Source organism: Eleutherodactylus coqui, chromosome 1 (assembly GCF_035609145.1).
Source record: "Eleutherodactylus coqui strain aEleCoq1 chromosome 1, aEleCoq1.hap1, whole genome shotgun sequence".
Lineage (NCBI taxonomy): Eukaryota > Metazoa > Chordata > Amphibia > Anura > Eleutherodactylidae > Eleutherodactylus > Eleutherodactylus coqui.
The window spans coordinates 479,681,235-479,706,873 of NC_089837.1; the positions used below are offsets into that span (position 1 = coordinate 479,681,235).

Consider the following 25,639-nt stretch of genomic DNA (forward strand, 5'->3'; position numbering starts at 1 on the left):
TAAAATTCCCAGCCGACAGCGCTAGTGGCAGAAGGCGCAGTTCCGAGGGCCATGTTGCAGGGGATGTGCGTAGATCGAGCAGCATGTACATCCCAGGCAGTGCAACAGTCTTTAAGGGCCTGGCGAGCTTTATGGCTCCCCACCAAGACTGTGTCACCGCTCCCCAGTCACGGCTGAGTCGGCGGGAGCACTGCAAAAGGATGGTGAGGGAGTACGTAGCGGATCGCACGACCATCCTTGGTGACGCCTCTGCCCCCTACAACTACTGGGTGTCGAAGCTGGACACGTGGCCTGAACTAGCCCTGTATGCCCTTGAGGTGCTTGCTTGTCCTGCGGCTAGCGTCTTGTCGGAGAGGGTGTTTAGTGCGGCTGGGGGAATCATCACAGATAAGCGTAGCCGCTTGTCAACCGACAGTGCCGACAGGCTAACACTCATCAAGATGAACAAAGGCTGGATTTCCCCAGACTTCTGTTCTCCACCAGCGGACAGCAGCGATACGTAAGCAATACGTAGGCTGCACCCGCGGATGGAAGCTACGTTCTCTCTCACCATCCAAAACGGGGACATTTCTGCTTCATCAATCTGTGTCTAATATTCCTCCTCCTCCTCCTCCTGTTCCACCTCCTGAAACCTCACGTAATCACGCTGAACGGGCAATTTTTCTTAGGGCCACAAGGCTCACTCAAATAATTTTTCAGAACAATTTTTATAAGTTTCAATGCGCTTAAAAGCATTGGAACTTTAACTTGAACCAATTTTTCGTTACACTGGGCTGCCTCCAGGCCTAGTTACCACTTAAGCCACATTAACCAAAGCGATTAATGGGTTTCACCTGCCCTCTTGGCTGGCCATGGCCAATTTTTGGGATGTACATTAGTACTGTTGGTACAGCAATTTTTGTGGGCCCTCGCCTACAGTGTAATCAAATTAATTTTTAGCCCACCTGCATTACAGCTGACGTTACCTCAGCTGTGTTGGGCAATGCAATGGGATATTTCTATGTACCGCCGGTGGCTTCCTGGCACCCACCCAGGCAGTGGGTCCACAGGGAGTTAAACCTACATGTGTCCACTTGTAAAGAATCCCAGTCTGACTGGGGCATGCAGTGTGGGCCGAAGCCCACCTGTATTACGCACGACATTACTACCTCAGCTGTGTTGGGCAATGCAATGGGATATTTTTGTGTACCGCCGGTGGGTTCCAGGGAGCCACCCATGCTGTAGGTGCACACTGAGTTTTTAATACATCTGTACACTTCTAAAGAACCCGTCTGACTGGGGCATGCAGTGTGGGCCGAAGCCCACCTGTATTACGCACGACATTACTACCTCAGCTGTGTTGGGCAATGCAATGGGATATTTCTATGTACCGCCGGTGGCTTCCTGGCACCCACCCAGGCAGTGGGTCCACAGGGAGTTAAACCTACATGTGTCCACTTGTAAAGAATCCCAGTCTGACTGGGGCATGCAGTGTGGGCCGAAGCCCACCTGTATTACGCACGACATTACTACCTCAGCTGTGTTGGGCAATGCAATGGGATATTTTTGTGTACCGCCGGTGGGTTCCAGGGAGCCACCCATGCTGTAGGTGCACACTGAGTTTTTAATACATCTGTACACTTCTAAAGAACCCGTCTGACTGGGGCATGCAGTGTGGGCCGAAGCCCACCTGTATTACGCACGACATTACTACCTCAGCTGTGTTGGGCAATGCAATGGGATATTTCTATGTACCGCCGGTGGCTTCCTGGCACCCACCCAGGCAGTGGGTCCACAGGGAGTTAAACCTACATGTGTCCACTTGTAAAGAATCCCAGTCTGACTGGGGCATGCAGTGTGGGCCGAAGCCCACCTGTATTACGCACGACATTACTACCTCAGCTGTGTTGGGCAATGCAATGGGATATTTTTGTGTACCGCCGGTGGGTTCCAGGGAGCCACCCATGCTGTAGGTGCACACTGAGTTTTTAATACATCTGTACACTTCTAAAGAACCCGTCTGACTGGGGCATGCAGTGTGGGCCGAAGCCCACCTGTATTACGCACGACATTACTACCTCAGCTGTGTTGGGCAATGCAATGGGATATTTCTATGTACCGCCGGTGGCTTCCTGGCACCCACCCAGGCAGTGGGTCCACAGGGAGTTAAACCTACATGTGTCCACTTGTAAAGAATCCCAGTCTGACTGGGGCATGCAGTGTGGGCCGAAGCCCACCTGTATTACGCACGACATTACTACCTCAGCTGTGTTGGGCAATGCAATGGGATATTTTTGTGTACCGCCGGTGGGTTCCAGGGAGCCACCCATGCTGTAGGTGCACACTGAGTTTTTAATACATCTGTACACTTCTAAAGAACCCGTCTGACTGGGGCATGCAGTGTGGGCCGAAGCCCACCTGTATTACGCACGACATTACTACCTCAGCTGTGTTGGGCAATGCAATGGGATATTTCTATGTACCGCCGGTGGCTTCCTGGCACCCACCCAGGCAGTGGGTCCACAGGGAGTTAAACCTACATGTGTCCACTTGTAAAGAATCCCAGTCTGACTGGGGCATGCAGTGTGGGCCGAAGCCCACCTGCATTAAGCACGACATTACTACCTCAGCTGTGTTGGGCAATGCAATGGGATATTTCTGTGTACCGCCGGTGGGTTCCAGGGAGCCACCCATGCTGTGGGTCGACAGGGACTTCACAATAGGGAGTTGTACCTGCCTGTGTCTATGAATTAAAAAGCCCGGTCTGACTGGGGCATGCAGACACCTTGACAGAATGAATAGTGTGTGGCACATAGGTTCCCCATTGCTATGCCCACGTGTGCAGCTCCTGATGGCGGTGGCACAGGATTCTATTTCTCATTGCTTCTGTACAGCATTGTGGGCTATCGCTCCGCCACTTTTAAAGAGGGTCGCTGCCTAGCCGTGCCAACCTCTGCAGTGTATGCCTGCGGTCCCTCGTCATGGCAGACGCAATTCTAAATAGACATGAGCGTGGTGTGGCATGAGGGCAGCTGAAGGCTGCGCAGGGACACTTTGGTGTGCGCTGTGGGGGGGAGGGGGTGCGGTTGGGCAGCATGTAACTCAGGAGAAGTGGCAGTGGAGTGTCATGCAGGCAGTGATTGTGCTTTGTTGGAGGTAGTGTGGTGCTTAGCAAAGGTATGCCATGCTAATGAGCGCTTTTCAGAAGTAAAAGTTGTTGGGAGGGGGGGGGGGCCCACTCTTGCCGCTATTGTGGCTTAATAGTGGGACCTGTGAACTTAGGATGCAGCCCAACATGTAGCCCCTCGCCTGCCCTATCCGTCACTGTGTCATTCCCATCACTTTCCTGAATTGCCCAGATTTTCACACATGAAAACCTTAGCGAGCATCGGCGAAATACAAAAATGTTCTGGTCGCCCATTGACTTCAATGGGGTTCGTTGTTCGAAACGAACCCTCGAGCATCACGGGAAGTTCGTTACGAATAACGAACACCCGAACATTTTGGTGTTCGCTCATCTCTATTCAAGATGTTTACGGGAAGTGGGGGGTGGGCGTTTAAACAAATGTGGCGGGAAGTGGGGGATGGGCGTTTAAACAAATGTGGCAAATGAGCTCTTTCATATTCCTGGACAAGTTGAGAGAGGAGACATCAGGCCCAGCCGACCCTCATTTGCATTGGTATGGATCTTGATTAGATACTTTGTATTCTGTAGTTTGGTTATTGTGTCCATTTGGTCAACATGTTTTGGTAATTTCATCAGAGTTTTCAGTTTATTTAGTGTAACACTGAAGTGTTTGTCCTCCTTAGATGCGGCTCCACGGGGTCCGGCTCCTGCTATTCAGCCTCTGCACTTCCTTCCCTTTATTCGCCTGTCTGGACCCAGATAATACTGAAAATGTCACTTCAAGTGGAAACCAACAGACTGAATATAAGCAGAATGGATCCAGACTGGAAGAAGCTGAAAAAGAACAAGAATATTATCTTAAGCAACTGTTTCATCTGTACGGCGAGAATGATACTTTAACCTATGAAGGATTGACTTCCCTGCTGCAAAACCTGGGGCTTGGTAAAGTGCAGGTGAATGATTAAATGATAGAGGAATGTCGCTTCATTCATTATGCAGCAGACACTGCTCTTAAAGGGATTCTGTTAGCTACTTTGAGCCCTATTACCTAAGCTTATGGGCTCAAAGTAGGTTACCCGCAGAGATCGGGGATGCAAGGCCGCCTGCACACGAACGGGTCGGAATTCACATGCGGGAGCTCGTAGTGAAATCCGACACGGACAACAGCCGGCATCTGTGTGTACCTGTCATTTCTCTTCCGTTCTCTGTACTCCAGATGGTTGCGGCGAGCCGCCATCAGACATCCGCAGTACAGATTTATAAGGCTGGATTCACACGGGGCGGAAATTCCGACCGGAATTTCGCCACGGCAAGTCCGCCTGCGGATGCTAATCCCCGGGTTAGCCAGCCTTGTGGACGAGATTTCTGAGAAATCTTGTCCACACGGGACAGCAAATCCGCCGCGGTGAAGCCAGCTCTGCGGCACGGATTTGCCGGCCGCAGCATGTTTATTCTTTTTCTTCCTCCGCTGCAGCCGCGCTCTCCTCTATAGGAGCGCCGGCTGCAGCGGAAGAGCGAGCATCCAGGCCACTTCAAAACCCGCGGCTAAGTGCCGCGGGTTTTGAAGCTGCGCTTCTCACGGCGGAAATCTCGCGGGTTTCCCGCTGCAGCCAAACCGCGAGATTTCCGCTGGGAATCCGCCCCGTGTGAACCCAGCCTAAAAGTAAAAGTTTACTTTTCCTAGGCGACAACACTGGTACCCGCAATTCGGTTCTGCGAGTGTGCAGGAAGAAGCACTTTACATAGCATGCTACAAACGGTATTTGGTGTGGACGCTAGACGTGGATTCGACAACACCAATCTGTTCGTGTGCAGGTGGCCTAAGTTTTATACTTAGCTTCCTCATTCTTTCATGGCTGTTGGCTCTCAAACCTACCACTGAACGCTTCCAGCGGACTACTTAATTGCGCTCACAGAATGAGAAGAGTATTTAGCACGCACCTATGTAGTCCACGAATGCATTGCAGTAGCAGTGCAGCTACGTATAAAACTTACATACCTGGAATCAGCAGGTCAGCTAGTTTGATCCCATAAGCTTATTCCCTTTAAAGGGATTGCACCAAGTTATATAGGGATCGGGGATAACCTTATGATCGATAGGGATCTGACTGCTAAGGCCCCCACCAATCCTGAGAACAGGGGTCTGGTCGGTCATTGAGTGACTGAGGCGGAGGCTGCACAGCAACACTGCACCATTCACTAGTGCTGGAGATTGCTGAAGCTCCATTCACTTGGGGACCGGCCGGACCCCAATCCTTGGGATCGATGAGGATCCCAGTAGTTGGACCCCACTAATCATAAACTTATCCCCTATCCTGTAGGTAGAGTATAATTTTATAACTTGGCACAACCCCTTTAAGCTACTACTGCAGCCATCCTACTGGCATCATCGTTCACAGTATGGCATGTAACCACTGTGGCCACCAATTGCAGCGATCATGAGCAGTAATAAACATTACATGAAATGCGAGCACAGAATATGGAAATGTGAAAAAGCCATTAAAATCAATGGGTTTTATTCTCTGCGTATTGTGGCTGCAAATATGCCAGTGTGAAGCCGGCCTAATCAGATTTCATTGACTGATTGTATTGTGAAGGTGAACTACTATAAAACAGTCCTCATCTCCCACCCCCCAGGTAGTGCAGATACAACACAGAGAACTGGGACATGATCACGTCTCTCATCTGGATATCCTTGATGTTCAAGACAACAAACACCAACATGTACATTCCTCCTGGGAACACCTATCTGCCCTCTCAACCCCCGAGGAAACAAAGTATAATGACAGGTTTGTTTTCACATCACAATGGATACAATTTATTTAACTTTTGTTTTGGAGATTAAGTCTGGAACAAGCGGCGCTGGCTGTATGGGATGAAAAATGTATTTTGCTGACTTTTCTGTTGACTATTACTATAATCATTACGTTTTACACAACTAGCTTTGCTCTTTCTCTCTGGGAGAATAGTCTACATGACTTCTCAGATAAATTGCAAACAAGCAGCGTACCAGATACAGTAACAAGGAAGCCAGAACCTAGAAAAAGCACAGTGCACGCTGGAAAAAGTGCGAACGTGAACCACTTGCAAACACAGGGGCAACCCGGAGACATCCTGCAACACCTGCTACACCTCCATCATACTGAGAACAGCCATCAGCATGAAGACGTAAGTCACTGCTTCGTTACAGCAATCCTATGACCCTTCTGAATTAACGGAGCTCCTCTTATTGTGTTTCCAGGTAGCAAACATAAGGGGCATATTCAAGATTTGTAGAAGTCCTTGGCAATTAATATGGCCCACCTCTGGGACTTAGATCACTTGTGACCCATTATTGCAACCAGCCCTACGAGTGGTGGCATTGCATGTGTGTGGCCCCCAGCATTGAAGCCTATCGAGTTGCAGAGACAGAGAAGCCAGCAACTACTTTACACTTCAATTCAGAGTAGAGGGCCATATTTTAATCTCTTCTTGGCTAGATAGGATAGTCAGTCTCTGTGTAAAGAGGATGCATGGTAGCTTGCAGCAAGAAATACCCTGTAGTCTGCAAGGTGTATGACAAGAAAGAAGCGTAAGGTTCCCTTGTACCCACTGGTCAACCAGTTCTTAGCTGTGATTTTAACAACCGGTTTAATAAAACCAGCCTGTTCATGGAGTTGAGTAATGGAGGCCTCGGGAGACAAACCCTTTATGCTCTTCCTTTAACCCTTTCCAATCCACTGTCTGACGTCGGAAGACATTATGATTTAAGGCTGTACAGCTCCGATGTTGGAAGACGTCCGTCGGGGTTCTCTTGCTGTATATTGCCAGCCTCTCTGCTGTTGGAGCCTATCCAACGTGTCACCTCATGCAGTACTGGCTTTAGCCAGCATATAGCGCTGTTGTATAATGGCAGAAAAAGAGTAAGCCCCCTAGGAAAACCGGGATACAAATTGGATTGGAAAGGGTTAATGTGGCACTGGGCATTTTACACTTGATCTATAAATTGCCTTGGGTACTGGTCTTGTTTGATCCGAAATGCACCTGATGAAAATTCATTAGAAGTCAATAAAACGAAATACGTGTTGATGCATATGAGCTCCTCCAACCTCTCATGTGATGTCTTTTGGCAGGAAAGTCCCTACTCTTGACCCAAATCCCTATGCCCTCCCTGTTGAACTGATTATATAGCTTTTCATTAATCAATTTACTTAAATGCTCCAGAAAGTGTTTATTTCCTTCCTAAGTGTATATTCTCCCACAAGTTGCACATTCGTTCATGATTTGAGACCTAAAAGTTGCCTCTCGACTCAGATTATTTTTTTGATAATAAATTAAAGAAAAAACTGTTCAAGCATATAGACCTGCAAGAAATGTAGATTTATCACATAATAAACCCTAAGCGGGTTTTCCAGTTGTAGGCTATTAATGATCTATCCCCAGGAAAGGTCATCAATAGTAGATTGCTGAGGGTCTGCCGCACGGGACCCTCGCCAATCGCAGGCATTGAAGTAAATAGGAACTTTGCTTGCAATACCAAGCCTGGCCACTACAGTGGGAACAGAGCTATCTGCTTCTTGTAGAAATTAGCTCAGTGCATGAGCACATCGGCCCAGAGGACAGCGGATCAGAGGGAGCCTCAGGTGGCAGCCATCTATTGATCTACTGAATCTTCCGTCCCGTTAATAACATATGGCTACTGCTATTTAGTTGTCTGCCTTTTTCTCCACCGAGAAGCCCCGTTTTTCTGCAGAGGTGTAGCTGAATGCCAAGTGGAGCTTGATTTTGAGAAAAACAATGGTTGTCAGTCATTCTTAATGGAGAAACTCCTACAATGAGTTTACATACATATTAGATCCTATGATGTTTTGAGCAATTAGCAAACATTTATAACTGCTATAAAAGTTCAAGATTTATTACAGCTCGGCTATTAAATAACGAGCTTGGAAAACGGCCAAGATTTAGTAACTTCAGTGATCTGTGCTGAAGAACTTTGAGTTTCCGTAACTGACTTTATAGCCCTATTTGTTATGGAGATGATTTCCTATGCATTAGACCACTGGATTATCATGGGCAGTATTTTCAGTGTTCCCAGACTGTTATTACAAAGGTCATATAGGCAACTTTAATTGTGTTGGACCGGAGGACTCGCTCAGATGAGTATATTTTTTTTAAATACACAGTAGGCTGCCAATACGTATGTAATGTGTGTATTTAATGTACCAGACTATGATAATTTTCTGTGCTAAAATAGGACATGCTGGGCTTATAATATGCAAGCCTGAATGGCCAAATGTAAATCAATGAGCTTTTAGCTCTGTATATTACATATACGCATAATACACAAGCTATATACACTTGTCTGACAGTATTTACATAGCGTTGTTTAGTATAGTATATTTGCAGTGTATGTTGGTGGCGGCGCTATATAACATTTAGGTAACTGTATATAGTGTTGCTTGGTCAGTATATAGCATATCTATTTGGTCACCATACTGTATTATACTTATAATTTGGCACTATATGCCAACAGAATATATCACATATGGCGTCATCCAACATGAGGCCGTCCTGCCTAGTAGCATTGTGTGTCCGGGCAGTATGAGACCGAATACTTTGCTAATACTTTCCTATAATGATGCCTTATAGCTTTGATTTACGTCATTTGGTATTCTGTGTAACTTTTGGAATATCAATCTTATTTGCAAATTGTTTATGCCCATAATATCATTTGCCTCTTAAAGTGACCCTCCGGTCCTGGAAAAACCAAGATGGCAGCATTGATTCTCTGACTACGTGGTACACTTATAGCATGCATTGGTAGTCTAATACAGTGTTTCCCAACTCCAGTCCTCAGGGACCACCAACAGGTCATGTTTTCAGGATATCCTATGGTAAGAACACCTGTGGTAATGTCTGAGGGACCGACCATAATTGCATCACCTGTGCAATACTGAGGAAATCCTTAAAACATGACCTGTTGGGGTCCCTGAGGACTGGAGTTGGGGAACACTGATCTAATACACAACATGCGGCTCTGACTGGCCAGCACTACTCATGTGGACACAACTGGTTAATCAAAGCAGGTGTAGCATCTTATACTAATGCACAGTGCATCAGGTAGTCCGAGAAGCAGTGCGGCCATCTTTGTTTGTCCACGACCCGAGGGTCGCTTTCAGTCCTGCAGTCATATAACTTCATCTTAAATTTTATTTATATATGCCTTTTACCTATTCCAGTATACTACGGTAGTAGCGTACCAAGATAGATTCTTCTTTCTGCTGTCATCCTATTAATCTCCTTTCTTGTGTCCATACTGCAGTGCCTCAACGTAACCCAGCTGCTCCTGAACTTTGGGCTTGGCTGGGTCTCGGAGATCACACCTCAGCACTTCACTTTACTGTGTCCAGCACTGCTCTACCAGATTGACAGCCGTGTGTGCATTCATCACAGCGATCAGCTGCCTCCTCAATCCACAATCCCCCGGCAGTCATTGTTAAAAGGTTTGTACACCAGGAATACAAAGTTTAAGGGACAACTGCTGCTGACCATTTTCTTTTTACCACTGTTTTATCAAAAAGTTCTGACACTGGGTGCACTTTGGTAAAGGGAATCTGTTGTAACAATCATGCAGTTTTATGAGCAAGGATTCCATATAACTTTTAAACTCCTGCTCCTTCTATGTTCAGGAGTCCAGTGGGCGGTCCTACTTGCGCTAGTGCCAAAATTGCGGCGCTTTGAGCTTTTAATAGAGCGCCAGAATTATTCCTAAGTGGAGAGGGCATTAGGGGCATGGCTGAACATGGCCAGTCAGATTTACTATGCCAACTTGTAGCTGATGTAGGTTTGAGTCTGATGTACAGAGGTGCCCTCATTTGCAAAAAATGTATTAAGAGGCTTGTGCCTCTTTATCTATTTGTCACACTTAAAGGGAACCTGTCATCACTTTTAGAGCTCCATAAACTACATTATGAGGCTGAAAGGTGAGAAGATGGCAAGTCTGGGGAGCCGTTTTTTATACTCACTGGGTCACCTGGTGAGTATGAAACACAACTTCTCCGGACTCCTCATTCCCTCACCTTCCAGCCCCATAAAGTAGTTTATGGGGCTCAAAGGTGATGGTAGATTTCTTTTAAGCTGGTGCAAACGTTACTTAGACCAGAGTATGAAACATTGGACTAAGTAAATATGCCACAAAGTCTCTCCTTCTATACATCTTCCTACGTGGATCTTTTATCAGAGCCTCTAACTGCTTCATGTCATATACTGGCCAATTATGTATATTACTTTACCACATGAGCAAGTATATGTCATGAGTGTCCTATATTTAAATAGTCTTACTTTGTAGGGGTGAATTAAAATTAAGTCTAATTAATTACTTTTATGCACATAGATCTGCAAAAAAAATGTAATGACTCTGTATATTCCGTTTTTCTCCTCCCTTCCGTCCTGCAGTGCTTGGTTGGGGGGCGCTTGCCGTCACAGTGATCAGCGCCCCTTCACTCCTGACCGTTGGGTTTATTCCACTTCTCAGACGTCCTCTCTTCCGCCACCTCCTCAGCTTCCTGGTGGCCTTAGCTGTGGGGACTCTTTGCGGTGATGCTTTACTGCATCTGCTTCCACATGTATGTATTGCTTAACATTGTTGTGTGAACATATCTAGAACATGTGAATATTATGCAATGACGCATAAAACCAGAACACTACAAGGGTCTTTTATAAGCAGGGATTGAAGACTTGCAAAAAAAAAAAAAAGCTTTACAAATTGGATTGGAAAGGGTTAATCGTGCACTACCAGCATTTGATCCCGCACTCAAGGTCTGTGATTGGCTGTAGCAGCCTGTGACATCTTATATACAGGCTGACTGTAGCCCGTCAACACAGACCCAGCGTGGAGGATAGAGCTGGAGCTGCGGGTAGAGGGGAGTATAAGATGTGTTTTTGTGTTTTGTCATGGGCAGCACTAATTTAAAAAAAATGACAAGCTTCGACATCCCCTTTAATAAAACTATCGAGAACATTTTTTTCTGACAGTGGAGATAAAATAATTCCATTGCAGGCGCGGGAAGATCCTTCAGAAGATAAAGCTCACAATGGATCCCACTCGTTGGACCCGATTTTGAAAGGGTTGTGTGTGCTTGGAGGCATCTATGTGCTCTTCCTTATTGAGAATCTGATGGGATTAATGAGACTGAGAAGGAAAAGAAAGAAGGTGAGTGAGTCGTCTTGTCATTAGAATTATTATCATTTGCATCAGTGATCATATATTAACAGACTGTTCCGCTGTAGAAACCTCCTCAAGATAAAAACCGAGCCCAGGATGAAGGCTGCAATGTTGTCCTTTGGGATCTTGGACATCCAGTTGGTGAGTGCCATCATTTTATACATGGGGAATGTTTCGAAATTGGTTACGGAAGACCGTCGTGTCATAGCACTGGCCATACTGGTGATTGCTATGTTAATGCCTGTAGATAGCGCTGTTTTATATCCTTACATAGTCAACAACTGTAAGTGATGACGATCTCAGTACAGCTCTGCAATATATGTGCGTGCTATACAAATTAGTACAATAAATAAACCTGGTGTATGTTGTATGTTCTAAAGATTAGAAAAACAGGACTGTTTTCTTCCAGACATAGCGCCACAGCTGTCCATGGGTAGTCTCTAGTATTGCAGTGTAGCCTCTTCATCAGAGCTGGGTGTCAATACCGCATGTGGACAGGAGTGGTGCTGTTTCTGGAAGAAATTGGCCATGCTTTTAAATCCTAGACAATCCCTTTAACCCCTTAGTGCCCCAGGACGTACAGTTACATCATGGGTGTTCAGGCTTGTATGGAGCAGGATCAGGAGTCGATCCCGCTCCATACAATGCAGGTGCCAGCTATCTTTGACAGCTGTCAAAAGCCAGAATCAGTGTGAACATTGATCATGGCTGTTAACCCTCAGTTCTGATATTGGCATTTTAATTCCCCCGTTCAGTATTCAGAGGTCTCAAATGGCCCCAACCCACCTCGCAATGATATCACTAGGTGCCGTTCAGTTTGTCATGGCAGCGTGGCTTGATAGGCTGCCTGTCAGAACGTGGTATAATGCAATACTATATATGGTATTGCATTATACTCTGCGCGATCAAGCGACCTAGAGAATGTTCTTTAATGTTGTCATTGTATCTGCCATTACTACCACTTAGGGTAGGGCATTACAGTACATAGTATTATGCCATCCGCTGTACATGTAGCGCCTTTCATAACTCTGATTTACAGCTAACATGTGGCCATGGCAAGAAATGCCATGTTTTTTCTTGAAAATGCTGTGTGTGAAACCATATTCTTTATTTATCTAGTCCTCTTCTCTGAACTCTTTCCTGCTTTCTTATGTTGTTTGGAACCAAAACTGAATGCTATTTTTGAGATTTGGTTTTACAAAGGATTTATAGAGGGTAATATCACATTTGGAATGCAGATTTTCCTTCTTTTCATACAACCTTAAAATCTTATTTGCCATGTCGACATTCATGCCTAGAGAAAAAAATGGGCTCCTGTTCCCCCAGTAGGCGATAGTCTCAGTGGTCGAACCCCACCCCTCCTTTCAGACATTTAATGCATACTCTATGAACTATGATCTCCTCTATTATAACTGTGTGACAAGAGCCTCTAATACTCATCAATAACTGTGATAGGAGTGTTTGTGTACCCTTACAAAGAGCTTGTATGGTAGGATCATCAAAAACTGACTAATTTGAAAGCACATAAACCCAAGTAGATCTAGTCAGAATTTAGATCATATTACCACCTGAAGAGAGAGACTCCAGGAAGTTTCAGATAGCAGTAACTAAACAAGGTAATACAAGCCAAGCGATATATACTAGGAGCTAGCTATACAATGACTGAAAAAAAATCACCAGACTGGCTCTTTAAGGAATATGATAATGTATGTATATTTAAAAGAAAATATTGCATTGTGGGTTGAGTAAAGTACATGAAAGGTTACTATTTGTAGTTTTGCTGGGTTTTTTTAGGCCCAGAGTTTTGTGAGGCAACAAGACCAGCTGATAACTGTGAAGAACGCCACGAGGAACAGGTTGGAGTACCAGAAACCAGTGACTGGACCGCACATTCACATCACGGACATTCACATAGTGCATCAAGCGGAGGCATCACAGAGGTTGTATGGATGGTTCTTCTTGGAGATGGAATACATAACTTCACAGATGGCTTGGCAATAGGTAAAGCAGCAGCTCTGGCCCTACTTCACTTTGCCATCTATACACTGTACAGTATTAATGACATTCCAATAACTTCAATTTACTGGAATGGAAAAAACACTATTCTAAGGGGTGAGAGATTAAAATGGCTCTGTCACCTAGTTTTAGCCCTAGAAGCTAAGCTTATGGGCTGGAAGTTAGTGACCTGCTGAGAAGGAGAACTCGCCACCTCTTGTGGCAACCTGTTTCACTCATTGATCACCCTCACTGTCAAAGTCTTGGGGAAAATAATTACATGAAGATATCAGATAATCTATATCCAATCTCTCGCCCGAACATGTTAGCTGCACCTCAAGAACAACACAAGAATCCGCTCTTTTCTCACTTTGGACACACTAAAAAACGCTCACTGTTGCCCTCATTCACTCTCGGCTCGATTACTGCATCTCGCTGCTGATCGGCCTCCCCATGCCAGACTCGCCCCTCTCCAATCCATCCTGAATGCGGCAGCCAGACTCCTCTTCCTGTCCGGCCACTACTTGGACGTGTCTGCCCTGTGCCAGTCACTGCACTGGCTGTCTGTCAAATACAGAATACAATTTTAAACTCACTACCCTCATCTACAAAGCTATCCACAGCACTGCGCCGCCCTACATTGCTTTCCTCCTCTCAATCCACCACCTAGCCCGCGCCCTCCTAACAAAATCAGACTAAGTGCCCATTTAATTTGAACCTCTCATTCCCGCCTCCAAGACTTTTCCAGAGCTGCACCAGTCCCCTGGAACACACTACCCAAAACTATCCGGGCAATGCCTGATTCACAAAACTTCAGGCGTGCTCTAAAAACGCACCTCCTTCAGGGAGGCATACCGTATCCCCTAAACCAAACCCCTCTGTACTCCGCCTGATAGCATGCTCCCTGACCTACTGAATGCAATCCCTGCTAGCTGTAATCAACCACCCCCAGTAGTCCTACTGATTCAGCTACTATATGGCCGAATTTGACTATTGTCTATGTGTATATCACCCCTCACTCTCCACCTCGCCATACCGTGCACATCTCCAGCCCCTTTACCTTCTGTATCACCCCATTACCTGTAGTATGTAAGCTCATTGGAGCAGGACCCTCACCCCTTCTGTCTTCATCAATTGATTACTCCATGTAACCGTGGTTTTGTTTTTCTTCCCTCTGTCTTGTAAGCGCTTTGGAATATGTTGGCGCTATATAAATAAAGATTATTCTAGTAGAAGACCGTGACCTTTGCCATCAGATCAGACCTCAAACCTATTAATAATCGTTATGTGTGAAGATGATTAGATATCCTGTTAATAGATCATGTTTGACACTTTCCATAGGTGCTGCCTTTTCCTCCAGTTTCTCTGGTGGCCTCAGCACTACAGTTGCTGTATTCTGCCATGAGCTACCACATGAACTGGGTGAGTAATAAAAGTACACATTTACCATACTGTATTAAAACTTGTAGGAAAGTTAATAATATATGGCAAATACTGTGGAAACCAATTCGGCCTAGACACGATAGCTGAGATTATTTTTGGGGCTATTTATATTGGAAACAATAACCTCAGAATACATAGATTGGCAACAGCATTTCCACGGCACGTGTATAAGTGGCATATTTGAGCATTTACACTGCGCCCCAAAATCAGTTTTTTCCCCCCTATTTTGTGTGAATGAAATTTTGTGAAGCGTACATTGTAACTAATAATTTTTAATGCAACAAAACTACCCATGAACTCTGAGCTCTAAATTTCTAGTTATTCAATAGTTACATAAAATCCAGTTTTTGACGCTACTGTATTAAGGACGTGACGTGCCCCGTTTTTTTCCTCCCCACTCTATAATTTTTCATCAACCTAGATGTCTGAGGGCTTGTTTTTTGCGGGACGGGTTGTATTTTTCAGTGTTACTATTTATGTTTAATATTTTTTTTTTTATTAAAGCGTTTGTGAAATTTTACACTGTAATAATAAAACAGGAGAGAAAAAACAAACAAAAAACTTAACAAATAGCTAGTCTCGCAGGACCGCTGCATTGGTATAGGAGCTAGGAAAATGTCAATATTTGCCGAGACTCACAAATGCAAAGTGCCTAGCAAGCACCCCCTCAGTAGTTCTACTTAAATAGTGGATCATTTGGAAACCGGGTCCACTGATATAGTTGGCCCCTATAAACATAAAAATCCAATTTTTGAATTTGAGTCTACAGAGAAAAAACTGGAACGGAAAAACCTGGGATAAAGGCAAAGGGGACGGGTGGGGGTGGGGGATAAAGGGAAGGGGCAGCAGACAGAAAGGGAAAGAGACCCTTTAAGAGTGTTACTATTTAATGCACCATATAATTTACTGAGAGACTTTTAAAGATTAAGTAGAGTGAAATGGAGTTTTTGGGTTTTTTTTCCACACACGGCATCAAAAATGATGTGATAAGTTAATTCTATGGGTTAGTATGATTTTCTGTGCTACTTTAAAAAAAAAAAAATTAAATGTCTTTGGACGGCACAACTTTATTTTTCACATAGTTGTGCAAGGGCGCGATTTTTGGGACGTCCTGTACATTCTATTGGAACTATATTGGAGTTTGTGACTTTTTTCATTGCTTTTTAATATTTTTTTCTTTCTCTGAGATGAAGTGACGAAAAAAGTGCAATTCTGTTCTTGTAGTATTTTTATTTTTTTTGTGATCACGTTCATCGTGCTGGATAAATAATGTGTTCCCTGTTTGATCCAATTTTTATGGATGCAGCAATACCAAATATACTTTTAGTTGTTTTTTTTTTCATTTTGTTTTACTTTGCCAATATAGGAAAAAATGTTTACAACCTTTTTTTTATTTTTTTCTAATAATTTTAATAAAGCTTTTTAACCTTTTTTTTTTAATTTTTTTTTTTTTTTTTAGTCTCCATAGGGATTGTTTGATTGTTCATACAGTATAATGCAATGCCACAGTATTGCATGATACCACATTTTGACAAGCAGTCTATGTAGCCCTGCGGGCCTTTTACAAGGCCTTTGGTTGCTATAGCAACCAAATCATATCCTGCGATCCTAATGTGCGGGGGGGGGGGGGGGGTTGGGAGACTTTCAGAACCCCCGAACAACAATCGGGGCCTTCAAAGGGTCAACAGCCATGATCCTAACAATGCACATTTCAGGGCGATTGCACCTAATCAGTGTACAGTAGGTTTCTGGCTTGGCTAGTGAGATGTGGATCAGGAAGGTTATCATTACTCCTTAGGGAGAGCACCTAGACGGTGCGAGGAGATCAACAGTAAATTTAATTCAAACTGGCATTTATGTTGCATATTCAACGCAGTAACTAAAGTGTACCAAGAGCTTCGAGGTACACTGGGTAATATGTTATTGGTCTGTATCATAAGCTGTTCGCTATTATGCTCTATGTTCTTGAGTTGTGACAATTGCCTTTCGGCTAATGAAAATATATAAAACGATTCCACATAATGCCATCTGTTATTTAAACCACACCGGGCGTACGTTTTCATACACCTACACAAATACTGTCAGGCAGGCGGCTGTGGATCCACTTTGTCACACACCGATTTGACTTTTGGCTATCTAAGGTGGCAGCACTTGGGGAATGCCATTTTTTACCCTTGACCCCCCCCCCCTCCAAGCAGGATTAGGGCTTTGTTGGGGGGTCCCAAGCCATGATACAATAAACATTTCCATTTTCCATATATCAGAGGAACAAATGTAGCCTTTTTCTCCCGTTTAATGCATGCTGCATTGTCTTTGTAACTTTGTAACTTTATATCCTTCTTCCAGGTGACTTTGCAGTGTTTCTTCAAACTGGAGTGCGCATGAGGAGAGTCTTATTGTTCAGCCTGATCTCGGCCTTTCTCTCATATCTGGGCATGCTGGTGGGAGCAATTGTCAGCCAGAGCTCAAATCAAGTCACTCCCTGGATATTTGCAGCTACTGCTGGAATCTTTCTACATGTGGCGCTTGTAGATATGGTATGTCAACCCTGCGTTCATAAGGGAGCAACTGCCTGTTTATACGGGCCGATTCATTGTTTGGTTTTCTGCATGCTAAAACTTAGTGACGAACAAGAAGCGAATAACTTCTCATTCGTTGTTTAGTCGGTGCATGCATTTACACAGGTAGTGTAGCCAGGGCATTTGGCGCTGTCGAAAACGTGGCACCACATTGTGCTGCGTTTTCAGCAGTGCTGAAATCTCTGCCCATTGATTTCAATGGCCGACACACAGAGTTTATAAGTGCTGAAATGCCCTAAATAGAACATGCACCGCTGGAAAATCGCTGCACTTTTCGAGCGGCTGCCTGCGCCTGTAGGAGCGTTGTACCACAATTAGCGCGGTGCTGAAAGCGCTGCGGTAATTGCTGTAAAAAGCACCTTTGCGAGGGAAGGCCTTAATCCTGTTAAAGCAACCTTCCGTTCCTCGACAAACAAAGATGGCCACGCCACTTCTGTGACGACCTGATGAACACTGTGTGTTAGTATGTATCAGTAGTCTAAGACACTACATGATGATCTGACTGGCCAGCACTGGTCAATCAAAGCAGGTGTAGACTAATAGTGCATACTAATACAAAGTGCATATCAGGTAGTCAGAGAATTGGTTCAGACATCGTTTTTTGTTTTTTTTTTGTCCAGGACCAGAGGTTTGCTTTAACTCCTTAAGGGCTTAGTCAGACGGGCGTTTTTAGCCGCGATTTGCGCATGCGTCCGGCGATTTTATAAAACCATTGCTTTGCAATGGTATCGGACACATGAGCGCTTTTTATGCGCTCGTCCGATAAATTATAGAACAGAAATCGCAGATCGCACCTATGTGCGATCTGCGATTCCTGTTCTCTTCTCTATATGCGCTCAATGGGGCCGGCGGCGGCAGCGCCGATTCCATTAAGAACATATAGAATACAAATCATTCTTCTCTGCCACAGCTGTAACAGCTGTGACAGAGAAGAACGATGTTTGCCCATTGAATTCAATGGAGCCGGCAATACAACCGTCTCCATTGAAAGCAATGGGCTGCCGGCGAGCACTGGATGAATTGTCGGGAAGGGCTTAAATATATAAGCCCTTCCCTGCAATTCATCCTAAAATGTGTTAAAATAAAAAAAAATTGTATACTCACCTTTCCGCTGCAGCCGGAGTTCTGCCGCGGCCGCTGTCAGTTCTCCTGAACTGCTTCTCGGCACTATTCAGCCGGCGGGGCTTTAAAATCCCTGCCTGCTGAATGATCTGCCTCTGATTGGTCACAGCCTGACCAATCAGAGGCAGGTTTCACTCACACACCCATTCATGAATGGGTGAGTGACTGCTGCCTCTCATTGGCTCAGCGGGACCAATCAGGGGCAGCTCCTGCTGAGCCAATGAGAGGCAGCAGTCACTCACCCATTCATGAATGGGTGTGTGAGTGAAACCTGCCTCTGATTGGTCAGGCTGTGACCAATCAGAGGCAACTCATTCAGCAGGCGGGGATTTTAAAGCCCCGCCGGCTGAATAGTGCCGAGAAGCAGTTCAGGAGAACTGACAGCGGCCACGGCAGAACTCCGGCTGCAGCGGAAAGGTGAGAAAATAAAAAAAAATTGTATAAACACATTTTAGGATGAATTGCAGGGAAGGGCTTATATATTTAAGCCCTTCCCGACATATTTTTCCAATGTAGCTTGGGAATCTATAGGAGCACCAGTTACAGGGGAAAACATCCCCCTAGTGGGACAATAGTAACTGGCAGAGCTGGTCTGGGTGTACTAAGACCCTGCAGCTTTGCCTCAGCTTTGACTAACTGCCAAGAACATGACCTGGTCCTGCTACATTGCAGGAGCAGGAATTTTAATCCCGTACCCTAATTTTACTGTTGGCTGCGATTAGGGCCTTTTTCACACGGGCTACAAAATCATCGCTACAAGACGCATGTATGTGAAGTCTATGGTTTCCAGTGGGTTCTTTCATATGAGATATTTTGTAGCTTGAAAGAACCCATTTGTAACCATGAGCTACACATATATGCGTTTTGTAGCCCGTGTGAAAGGGACCTAAAGCCCAGGACCAAGATATGTAAATTTATGGTGTTTGATCCTTTATTGGGTTAACACTAGCCTTATGACACAATAGTACCAAGAACAAAAAAAACTCCTTTTAGGTTTATGTATGCATTCCCTCCCTAAACTTTATATGTAGCTTCTGCCCATGGTGCAAATTTAGAGAATGCTTGGATATGGCATGGGTAAGACAAACTGGTGGCCAAGATTAATTTACAGTACTCCATGTATGAACCCATTTTAATTTATTCTTATTCTTGTTTTCCATGGCTGATTTAATATAGAAGAATAATGAAATTTAATATGTTGTATGAAATTAGAAACACATGGCTGCATTCTTCCAAAAACCACCCCTCCATCAGTAGGCATTTTGGTGAATGTTGCCGATCTGTAATCCTACACAACAGCCAATGGGGAATAGTGGTACAGTTTCTGGAAGAAAGATGCCATGTTTTTGTAATGTTTGCCAACTGTCAAATAGCTTTCAAAAGTGTGGGTGATTCTTGCCTTTTGGCCCCAAAACAGGGTTTAAAAGGATCAAATTCACCTGGGGAGGAACATATTTTCCAAGACTAAGGGATCCTACCCACTTGTTTTTTTTTAATGCGAATGTCAATGGGACTTTCTAATGTTAAAACGCATCACATAAAAATCGCAAAGCACAAACTTGCGATGCGTTTTTAACATTAGAAAGTCATATTTGCGTTAAAAAAAACACAGGTAGGAGCCCTAAAGAGCCCTTTTTACACTAAGCACTAATTTGTTGTTCAGTTTCAGCCGGTATAAGTATCAAATAACAATCTGTGTAAACAGGCAGTTCATCTATGAACATCTGCCTGTTTACTGTGAATGAAGATCTCTGCTCGCTCTGCCTCCATTCGCTGAGCGATTCTCACCTTTTGTGTGAAACCACAAGAGTGACCATTTCTGAAACCCTAAACCCCCTATATCCATTTCCTTTCAGCTTCCCCAAATGCTGCACGGTGAGGCCTCAGACCGCTGCCGAGGAACGGACTGCATTCTCCACAGCACTGGTTTCCTGCTTGGATGTGGCATAATGCTGTGCATCGCCCTGTTCCAGGACCAGATGGTGTTCCTAAACCTCTAGAGAACGAAGGAATATACTGTAATTCTTCATCTCTGCTACTGATAAACTGTAGTAAACTCAGGTGCACTCTGAAGACTTCTACATCCCCTTGTAGGGGATCGGTAATCTCCTTGGAAGTACCAGATGTTTACATCAAATACTTCTGTGGATGTTGTCAAGTCCAACAAGACTCGAAGGACAGTCCAAGTGTTGCCAGCACTCCTGATACTGCCCAGTTACCACTTGCTGCTTTTATACTGAATTATGAGCGATTTCTGTACAACTGTGTTGCACAATCTCCATAAGGAAAAGCTATAATTCACCTCATGTACAAATAAAAACTTTATATTTTATATTTGTGTAATTGTTCTAGCTCTTGGACAACTTGTCTTGGGCCCCATGTACACGGTACAGTCTTAGGTCAATATCTTGCATCTGTCTTTTTTTCCACCTCCTAAGGGCTCCTTCCCACTGGTGAGAGCGATATCAGGCCCGTGAATCACGTCCCGAAATATCCCTCACCATCCGTGTATAACCACTGGATGCATTTTCACGTGACAACAGCCTCTTACCACTGAAAGAATCTCCTGCCACAGTTGTCACAGCCGTGGCAGAGGATCACAGAGTTCTCCCATTGCTTTCAGAGGGAACAGAGCTGCTGCCACCAGCCCCATTGAGAACAAGGGGCGATAATGCCGAAAGTTAAGTCATGCTGTGATTTATTTATTTTTTCATTTTATTTTAAATAATTTTTTATTTCCTGCGGTGTCATGCAGGAAAAAAATCACTAAATGAACCCATTCAAAAGAATGGGTTTCATATCTGTGCATCTCGCAGCGCACAAATCTTGCTCGATTTTTCACGCCAGTGGGAAGGCCCCCTTTAGTGTGGCTTCATACAGACATACGTGCAAGTGCACATAACTCAGTGTAAAATGTGATTATCCGTTCAGTCACACCCGACCTTCGGTCACTCCATGGATCAATGTTCTCCACGGATTCCTGTTTTTCACTGCGTCCTTCAGTTCGGCGATTGACATGTTTGTGGTGGCCTTTATTGTATCTGGCCATCTTGTTCTTTGTCGCCCTCATCTTCTCTTCTCAGCATGTACTTTGAAGTAACTTGTGAGCAGTCGCACAAATTCCCATTTTGGCACATCAAGCATAAATTGCGGCTCATCTCCACTAGTTCTTCTTTTATTGACAAGACAATTTAGTGCATTTCAAAAAAAAAATTTTTTTTTTTGGGGGGGGCTTCAACCCAGAAGAAAAACCTTTTTCCAATAAATAAAACTCTAAAGCAAGTCATCTCAGATGAATGGCAAGATCCAAAGAAAAGGCTTGTAATCTCAAAAACATTCAAAAATAGACTGTCCTTTTGTGCCAGAGGATGTCTGCATATATAGGGAAACCCCAAAAGTGGATATGCAGATAGCCAAAGTAGCTAAAAACCCTACTACCCTTTTGAGAACACATCACAACTTTCAGACCCCATGGATAAGAAAGTTGATGAAAAAAATCATAGGAAGCAACTTTCTTCACCATAGAAGCCAATACTGCAGCGACATCAGTAGCGAGATCCATGGGTCTGTGGCTAAATTGAATGGAGGCCTTAATATTAAGAGCGGGCTCCCAGAGAGGAAATGGCAAGCTGCCTTCCCCTCCTAAAGATGGCTACGGGGTTCCTAGTAGATGCTACGGCGGAATCAGTGAGATATGGCTCAAAAAACACAGTCTTGAGCAACACCGCAAGACTGGCACTATGGCCAAAATCATGGTCGGCAGACAGAACAGCTAAAAATAGGCTCTGTGCAATACCCTTTCCAGGAGGGTACATGTTTGGCCCTGTCCTGGATAAAATCCTCAAAAAAAGGGGGATAAGGATAAAATTCTTTCGGATATTAGGTCGTGCAGAAGACCATCCTCCTCAAGGAGGACATGGCAGCCACCTCCAGAAACCAAAGGGAAAGGAAAACTGGGAAGTGATCATACCCCAAAGGAGGTCGGGGTAAGACAAGACAACAAGGTTCTGATCCAACAGTGAGGGATAGACTATCACGATATCTAGACCAGTAGCAGCGGGTAATGTCCAACCCCTGGGTATTACAAATAATTGAAACCAGATATCAGATCGAGTTTAACCCCCTAAACCCCAAAAGATTCTTTCTAACCTCCCCAGGGTAGCCTCAGGAACAAGGAAATTTGATAAAGGGTATTTAGAAACTAAAATGACCTGGGGGTCATTATGCAAGTCCCTGAACATGAAAGGGGACAATGTTTCTATTCCCCTCTTTTCTTGATAAAAAACCCAAATGGCTCTATAAGAACTATTTTTATCCTCAAGGCCCTAAACAAATTTATGTCCTATAGGAAATTTAAAATGGAAACAATTAGATTCATCGTATCCCTACTAAATCCGGGGAGCGTCATGTGCACCATAGATCTTAAAGACTCCATATTATCACGTCCCAATAACTGCCGCTCACTACAAATACCTAAGATTTGCTTTGTAAATAGGAGATGTAATTCGTCACTACCAATTTAGGGCTCTGCCTTTTGGTATCTTTACCGCCCCTAGAGTATTCACAAAAGTAATGGTAGAAATGATAGCCTACCTTAGGAGAAAACAAATCCTTATTGTCCCCTATCTGGATGATTTCCTGTTGGACAAATCTGTGTGCATAGTTTCCACTGATTTTGAAACCGTGGTCTTGTCCACGTTGAGTGATTTGGGGTGGATAGTAAGTAGACTAAAATCAGACCTGATCCCAGGTATACAGAAAATATATCTAGGAGTACTCCTAGATTCCCACACCCAGGAATCAAGGCTCCCCCTTCCAAGAGAAAGGACCTCAGTCAGTATTGTCCCTATGCCAGACAATGCGAGTTTCCATTAGGAACGCAATGAAACTTCTTGGCCTACTAACAGCCTGTATACAAATAGTCCCATGGGCCCAAGCTCATTCTCGACAGCTGCAAAGCTTTATCCCTGCCCGCTGGGACAAACGGCAGTCCTCTCTAGATAAAGATGAGCCTGTCTGTTCAGGTTAAAAAATCCCTACGCTGGTGGACTTCCCAGAACAATCTTAGCAAAGGTACCCCTTGGTCACGAGAACCCTCCATATCCGTTACGACAGATGCGAGCAAGAGGGGGTGTGGAGCACAAGTAGCTGAACTAGCTTTTCAGGGAACCTGGGACTCCCAAATAGCTGCATGCTCGTCCAATTATATAGAGCCAAGTGCGATATGGGAGACCCTTTGTGTGGCGGAACCCCATTTCGTGGGAAGGCATATCAAAATCCTGACCTAACAGGACATCCTTGTCATTTATTCGTCACCAGGGTGGAACACGGCACCCTCACCTTCAACAGTTGGAGGCAAGAATACTACGCTGGGCAGAATCCACGGTACTATCCCTCTCAGCAATCCACCTGAAGGGATCTACAAATATCATCGCAGGCTCTCTCAGCAGGCAAAGCGTCCGCCCAGGAGAATGGTGTCTGAGTCAACAGCCCTTCAATCTCATAACACATCAGTGGCGGCAACCACAAATCGACCTATTTGCCACAAGGACAAATTCAAAATGGCAGGACTTTTATTCTCTCAATCCAAGGGACAATCCACGCGGGATAGATGCCCTGTCTCAAAATTGGGATGTAGACCTGGTTTATGCCTTTCCCGCAATCCGTCATATTCTAAGGAAGGTTCAGGTCAGCCGAGGAGCGGTAATTCTAGTCGCCCATATGTGGGACAAAAGGCCTTGGTATCCCTTACCGAAGACCCTAGCAATCCAGGGTCCGCTTCAGTTACCAGTCAAACACAATCTCCTGTTCCAGGGTCTACTACCCCACTCAGGAGTCGAGAAACTGAAGATAGCAGCCTGGATGCTGAAGGCATTATACTTCAGAGAAAGGGCCTCTCACAAAAAGTAATTACAACATTGGGTAAAAGCCGCAAACCTGAAACCACAGCTATATACAGCAAAGTGTGGAGGAAATTCTCGGAATACTGTAACCTAGATCTGAGAGACCCTTCCCCCAAGTGTATATATACCCATAATTCTTGACTTTCTGCAAGCAGGCCTAGAAAAGGATTTAATCCCAAGAACCCTAAAAGTGCAAGTGGCAGCGTTGGGGGTCCTGTCTGGAATTTCCTCTAGAAGAACATTCAAGAACATCGGTTCTTTTCCAACTTTTCCAACCTGGGACCTAAACAGTTTCTGTAAGCCACCCTTTGAACCCCTCTCCAACTCCCCATAAAATTACTCACACTTAAGGTCTCTCTTCTGGTTGCCATAACTTCAGCACAGAGAGTGGGAGAATTACAGGCGTTATCTTGTGTTGAGCCCTATATGATAGTGCAAGAGGATAGCATCATTTTAACCTAGATCCCGCTTTCCTTCTGAAAGTCTCTAAATTTCACAGAGAACAGGTAATTGCCCTACCCTCTTTCTGCCAAAATCTCTGTAATGACAAAGAATTCCATAATTTGGATGTCAGGAGGGTTGTTCTAGCATATCTAGAGGCTACCCAATCCTTCTGAAAACAAAACCTTTTTGTCCAATTTCAGGGGCCTGGCAGAGGAAAGACAGCGTCTAAGGGTACCATAGCAAGATGGATCAGGACGGCCATCAAGGAGGCATACAAAGCCCAGGGTCTCGCTCCTGAAAATATCAAAGCCCACTCTACAAGATCCCTTTCCTCCTTGTGGGCAGAGAAAGCACAGGCCTCCGCTGAACAAATTTGCAAAGCAGCTACCTGGTCCATTCTGCACACATTTATAGAGCATTATTGGGTCAATGTGCAATTTAACAAAGACCTGGCATACGGACAGAAAGTCCTTCAGACAAAAGCCCCACCCTAAAAATACTTATAATTTGGTATTGCTCCATATGTAATGGGGCTGTTGTGATGACGACCGGGGAAGGAAGGGCTTACTTACCGTCAACACGACAACCCATGGTTCCCTCCCTTAATAGAATATTTATGTTCTTTTTCTCAATGTAAAGTTATAACGCATAAACAGAACTTTCTCGTCCGTATCATTGGGGGCCACAGCCTAGACCATGGGATATAGCCACTGCCCTAGGAGGCGACACTAAGCAAAAAAGTGTTAGCGCCTCCCCACCTGGCTATATCCCCCCCTGCAGGCACTCAGCTAATTAGTCTTTAGCTTAGTGTCTGCTAGGAGGCAGACGTGGAAAGAGCTTTTCG

The 25,639-nt window shown here is 44.7% G+C and overlaps 1 protein-coding gene across 1 annotated transcript; it reads left to right on the forward strand.

Moving 5' to 3' along the window:
- The first annotated feature begins 3,614 nt into the window (after nucleotides 1-3,614).
- On the forward strand, nucleotides 3,615-20,691 carry SLC39A5 (solute carrier family 39 member 5). Its single transcript, XM_066594055.1, has 12 exons — nucleotides 3,615-3,659; nucleotides 3,790-4,059; nucleotides 5,744-5,895; nucleotides 6,049-6,274; nucleotides 9,408-9,588; nucleotides 10,541-10,710; nucleotides 11,145-11,297; nucleotides 11,375-11,450; nucleotides 13,104-13,310; nucleotides 14,646-14,726; nucleotides 17,094-17,284; nucleotides 20,305-20,691. Exons 2-12 carry the CDS (start codon nucleotides 3,790-3,792, stop codon nucleotides 20,446-20,448), a joined length of 1,851 nt encoding a protein of 616 aa, XP_066450152.1. The 5' UTR covers nucleotides 3,615-3,659; the 3' UTR covers nucleotides 20,449-20,691.
- Nucleotides 20,692-25,639: the final 4,948 nt, after the last annotated feature.

Bases quoted from the DNA above. Each gene is read 5' to 3' on its own strand.
- SLC39A5 (XM_066594055.1), top strand. From the start codon at position 3,790: ATGCGGCTCCACGGGGTCCGGCTCCTGCTATTCAGCCTCTGCACTTCC. The intron at 9,589-10,540 runs GTTTGTACACCA...TCCGTCCTGCAG, and splicing joins CCGGCAGTCATTGTTAAAAG to TGCTTGGTTGGGGGGCGCTT. The intron at 10,711-11,144 runs GTATGTATTGCT...ATTCCATTGCAG, and splicing joins TACTGCATCTGCTTCCACAT to GCGCGGGAAGATCCTTCAGA.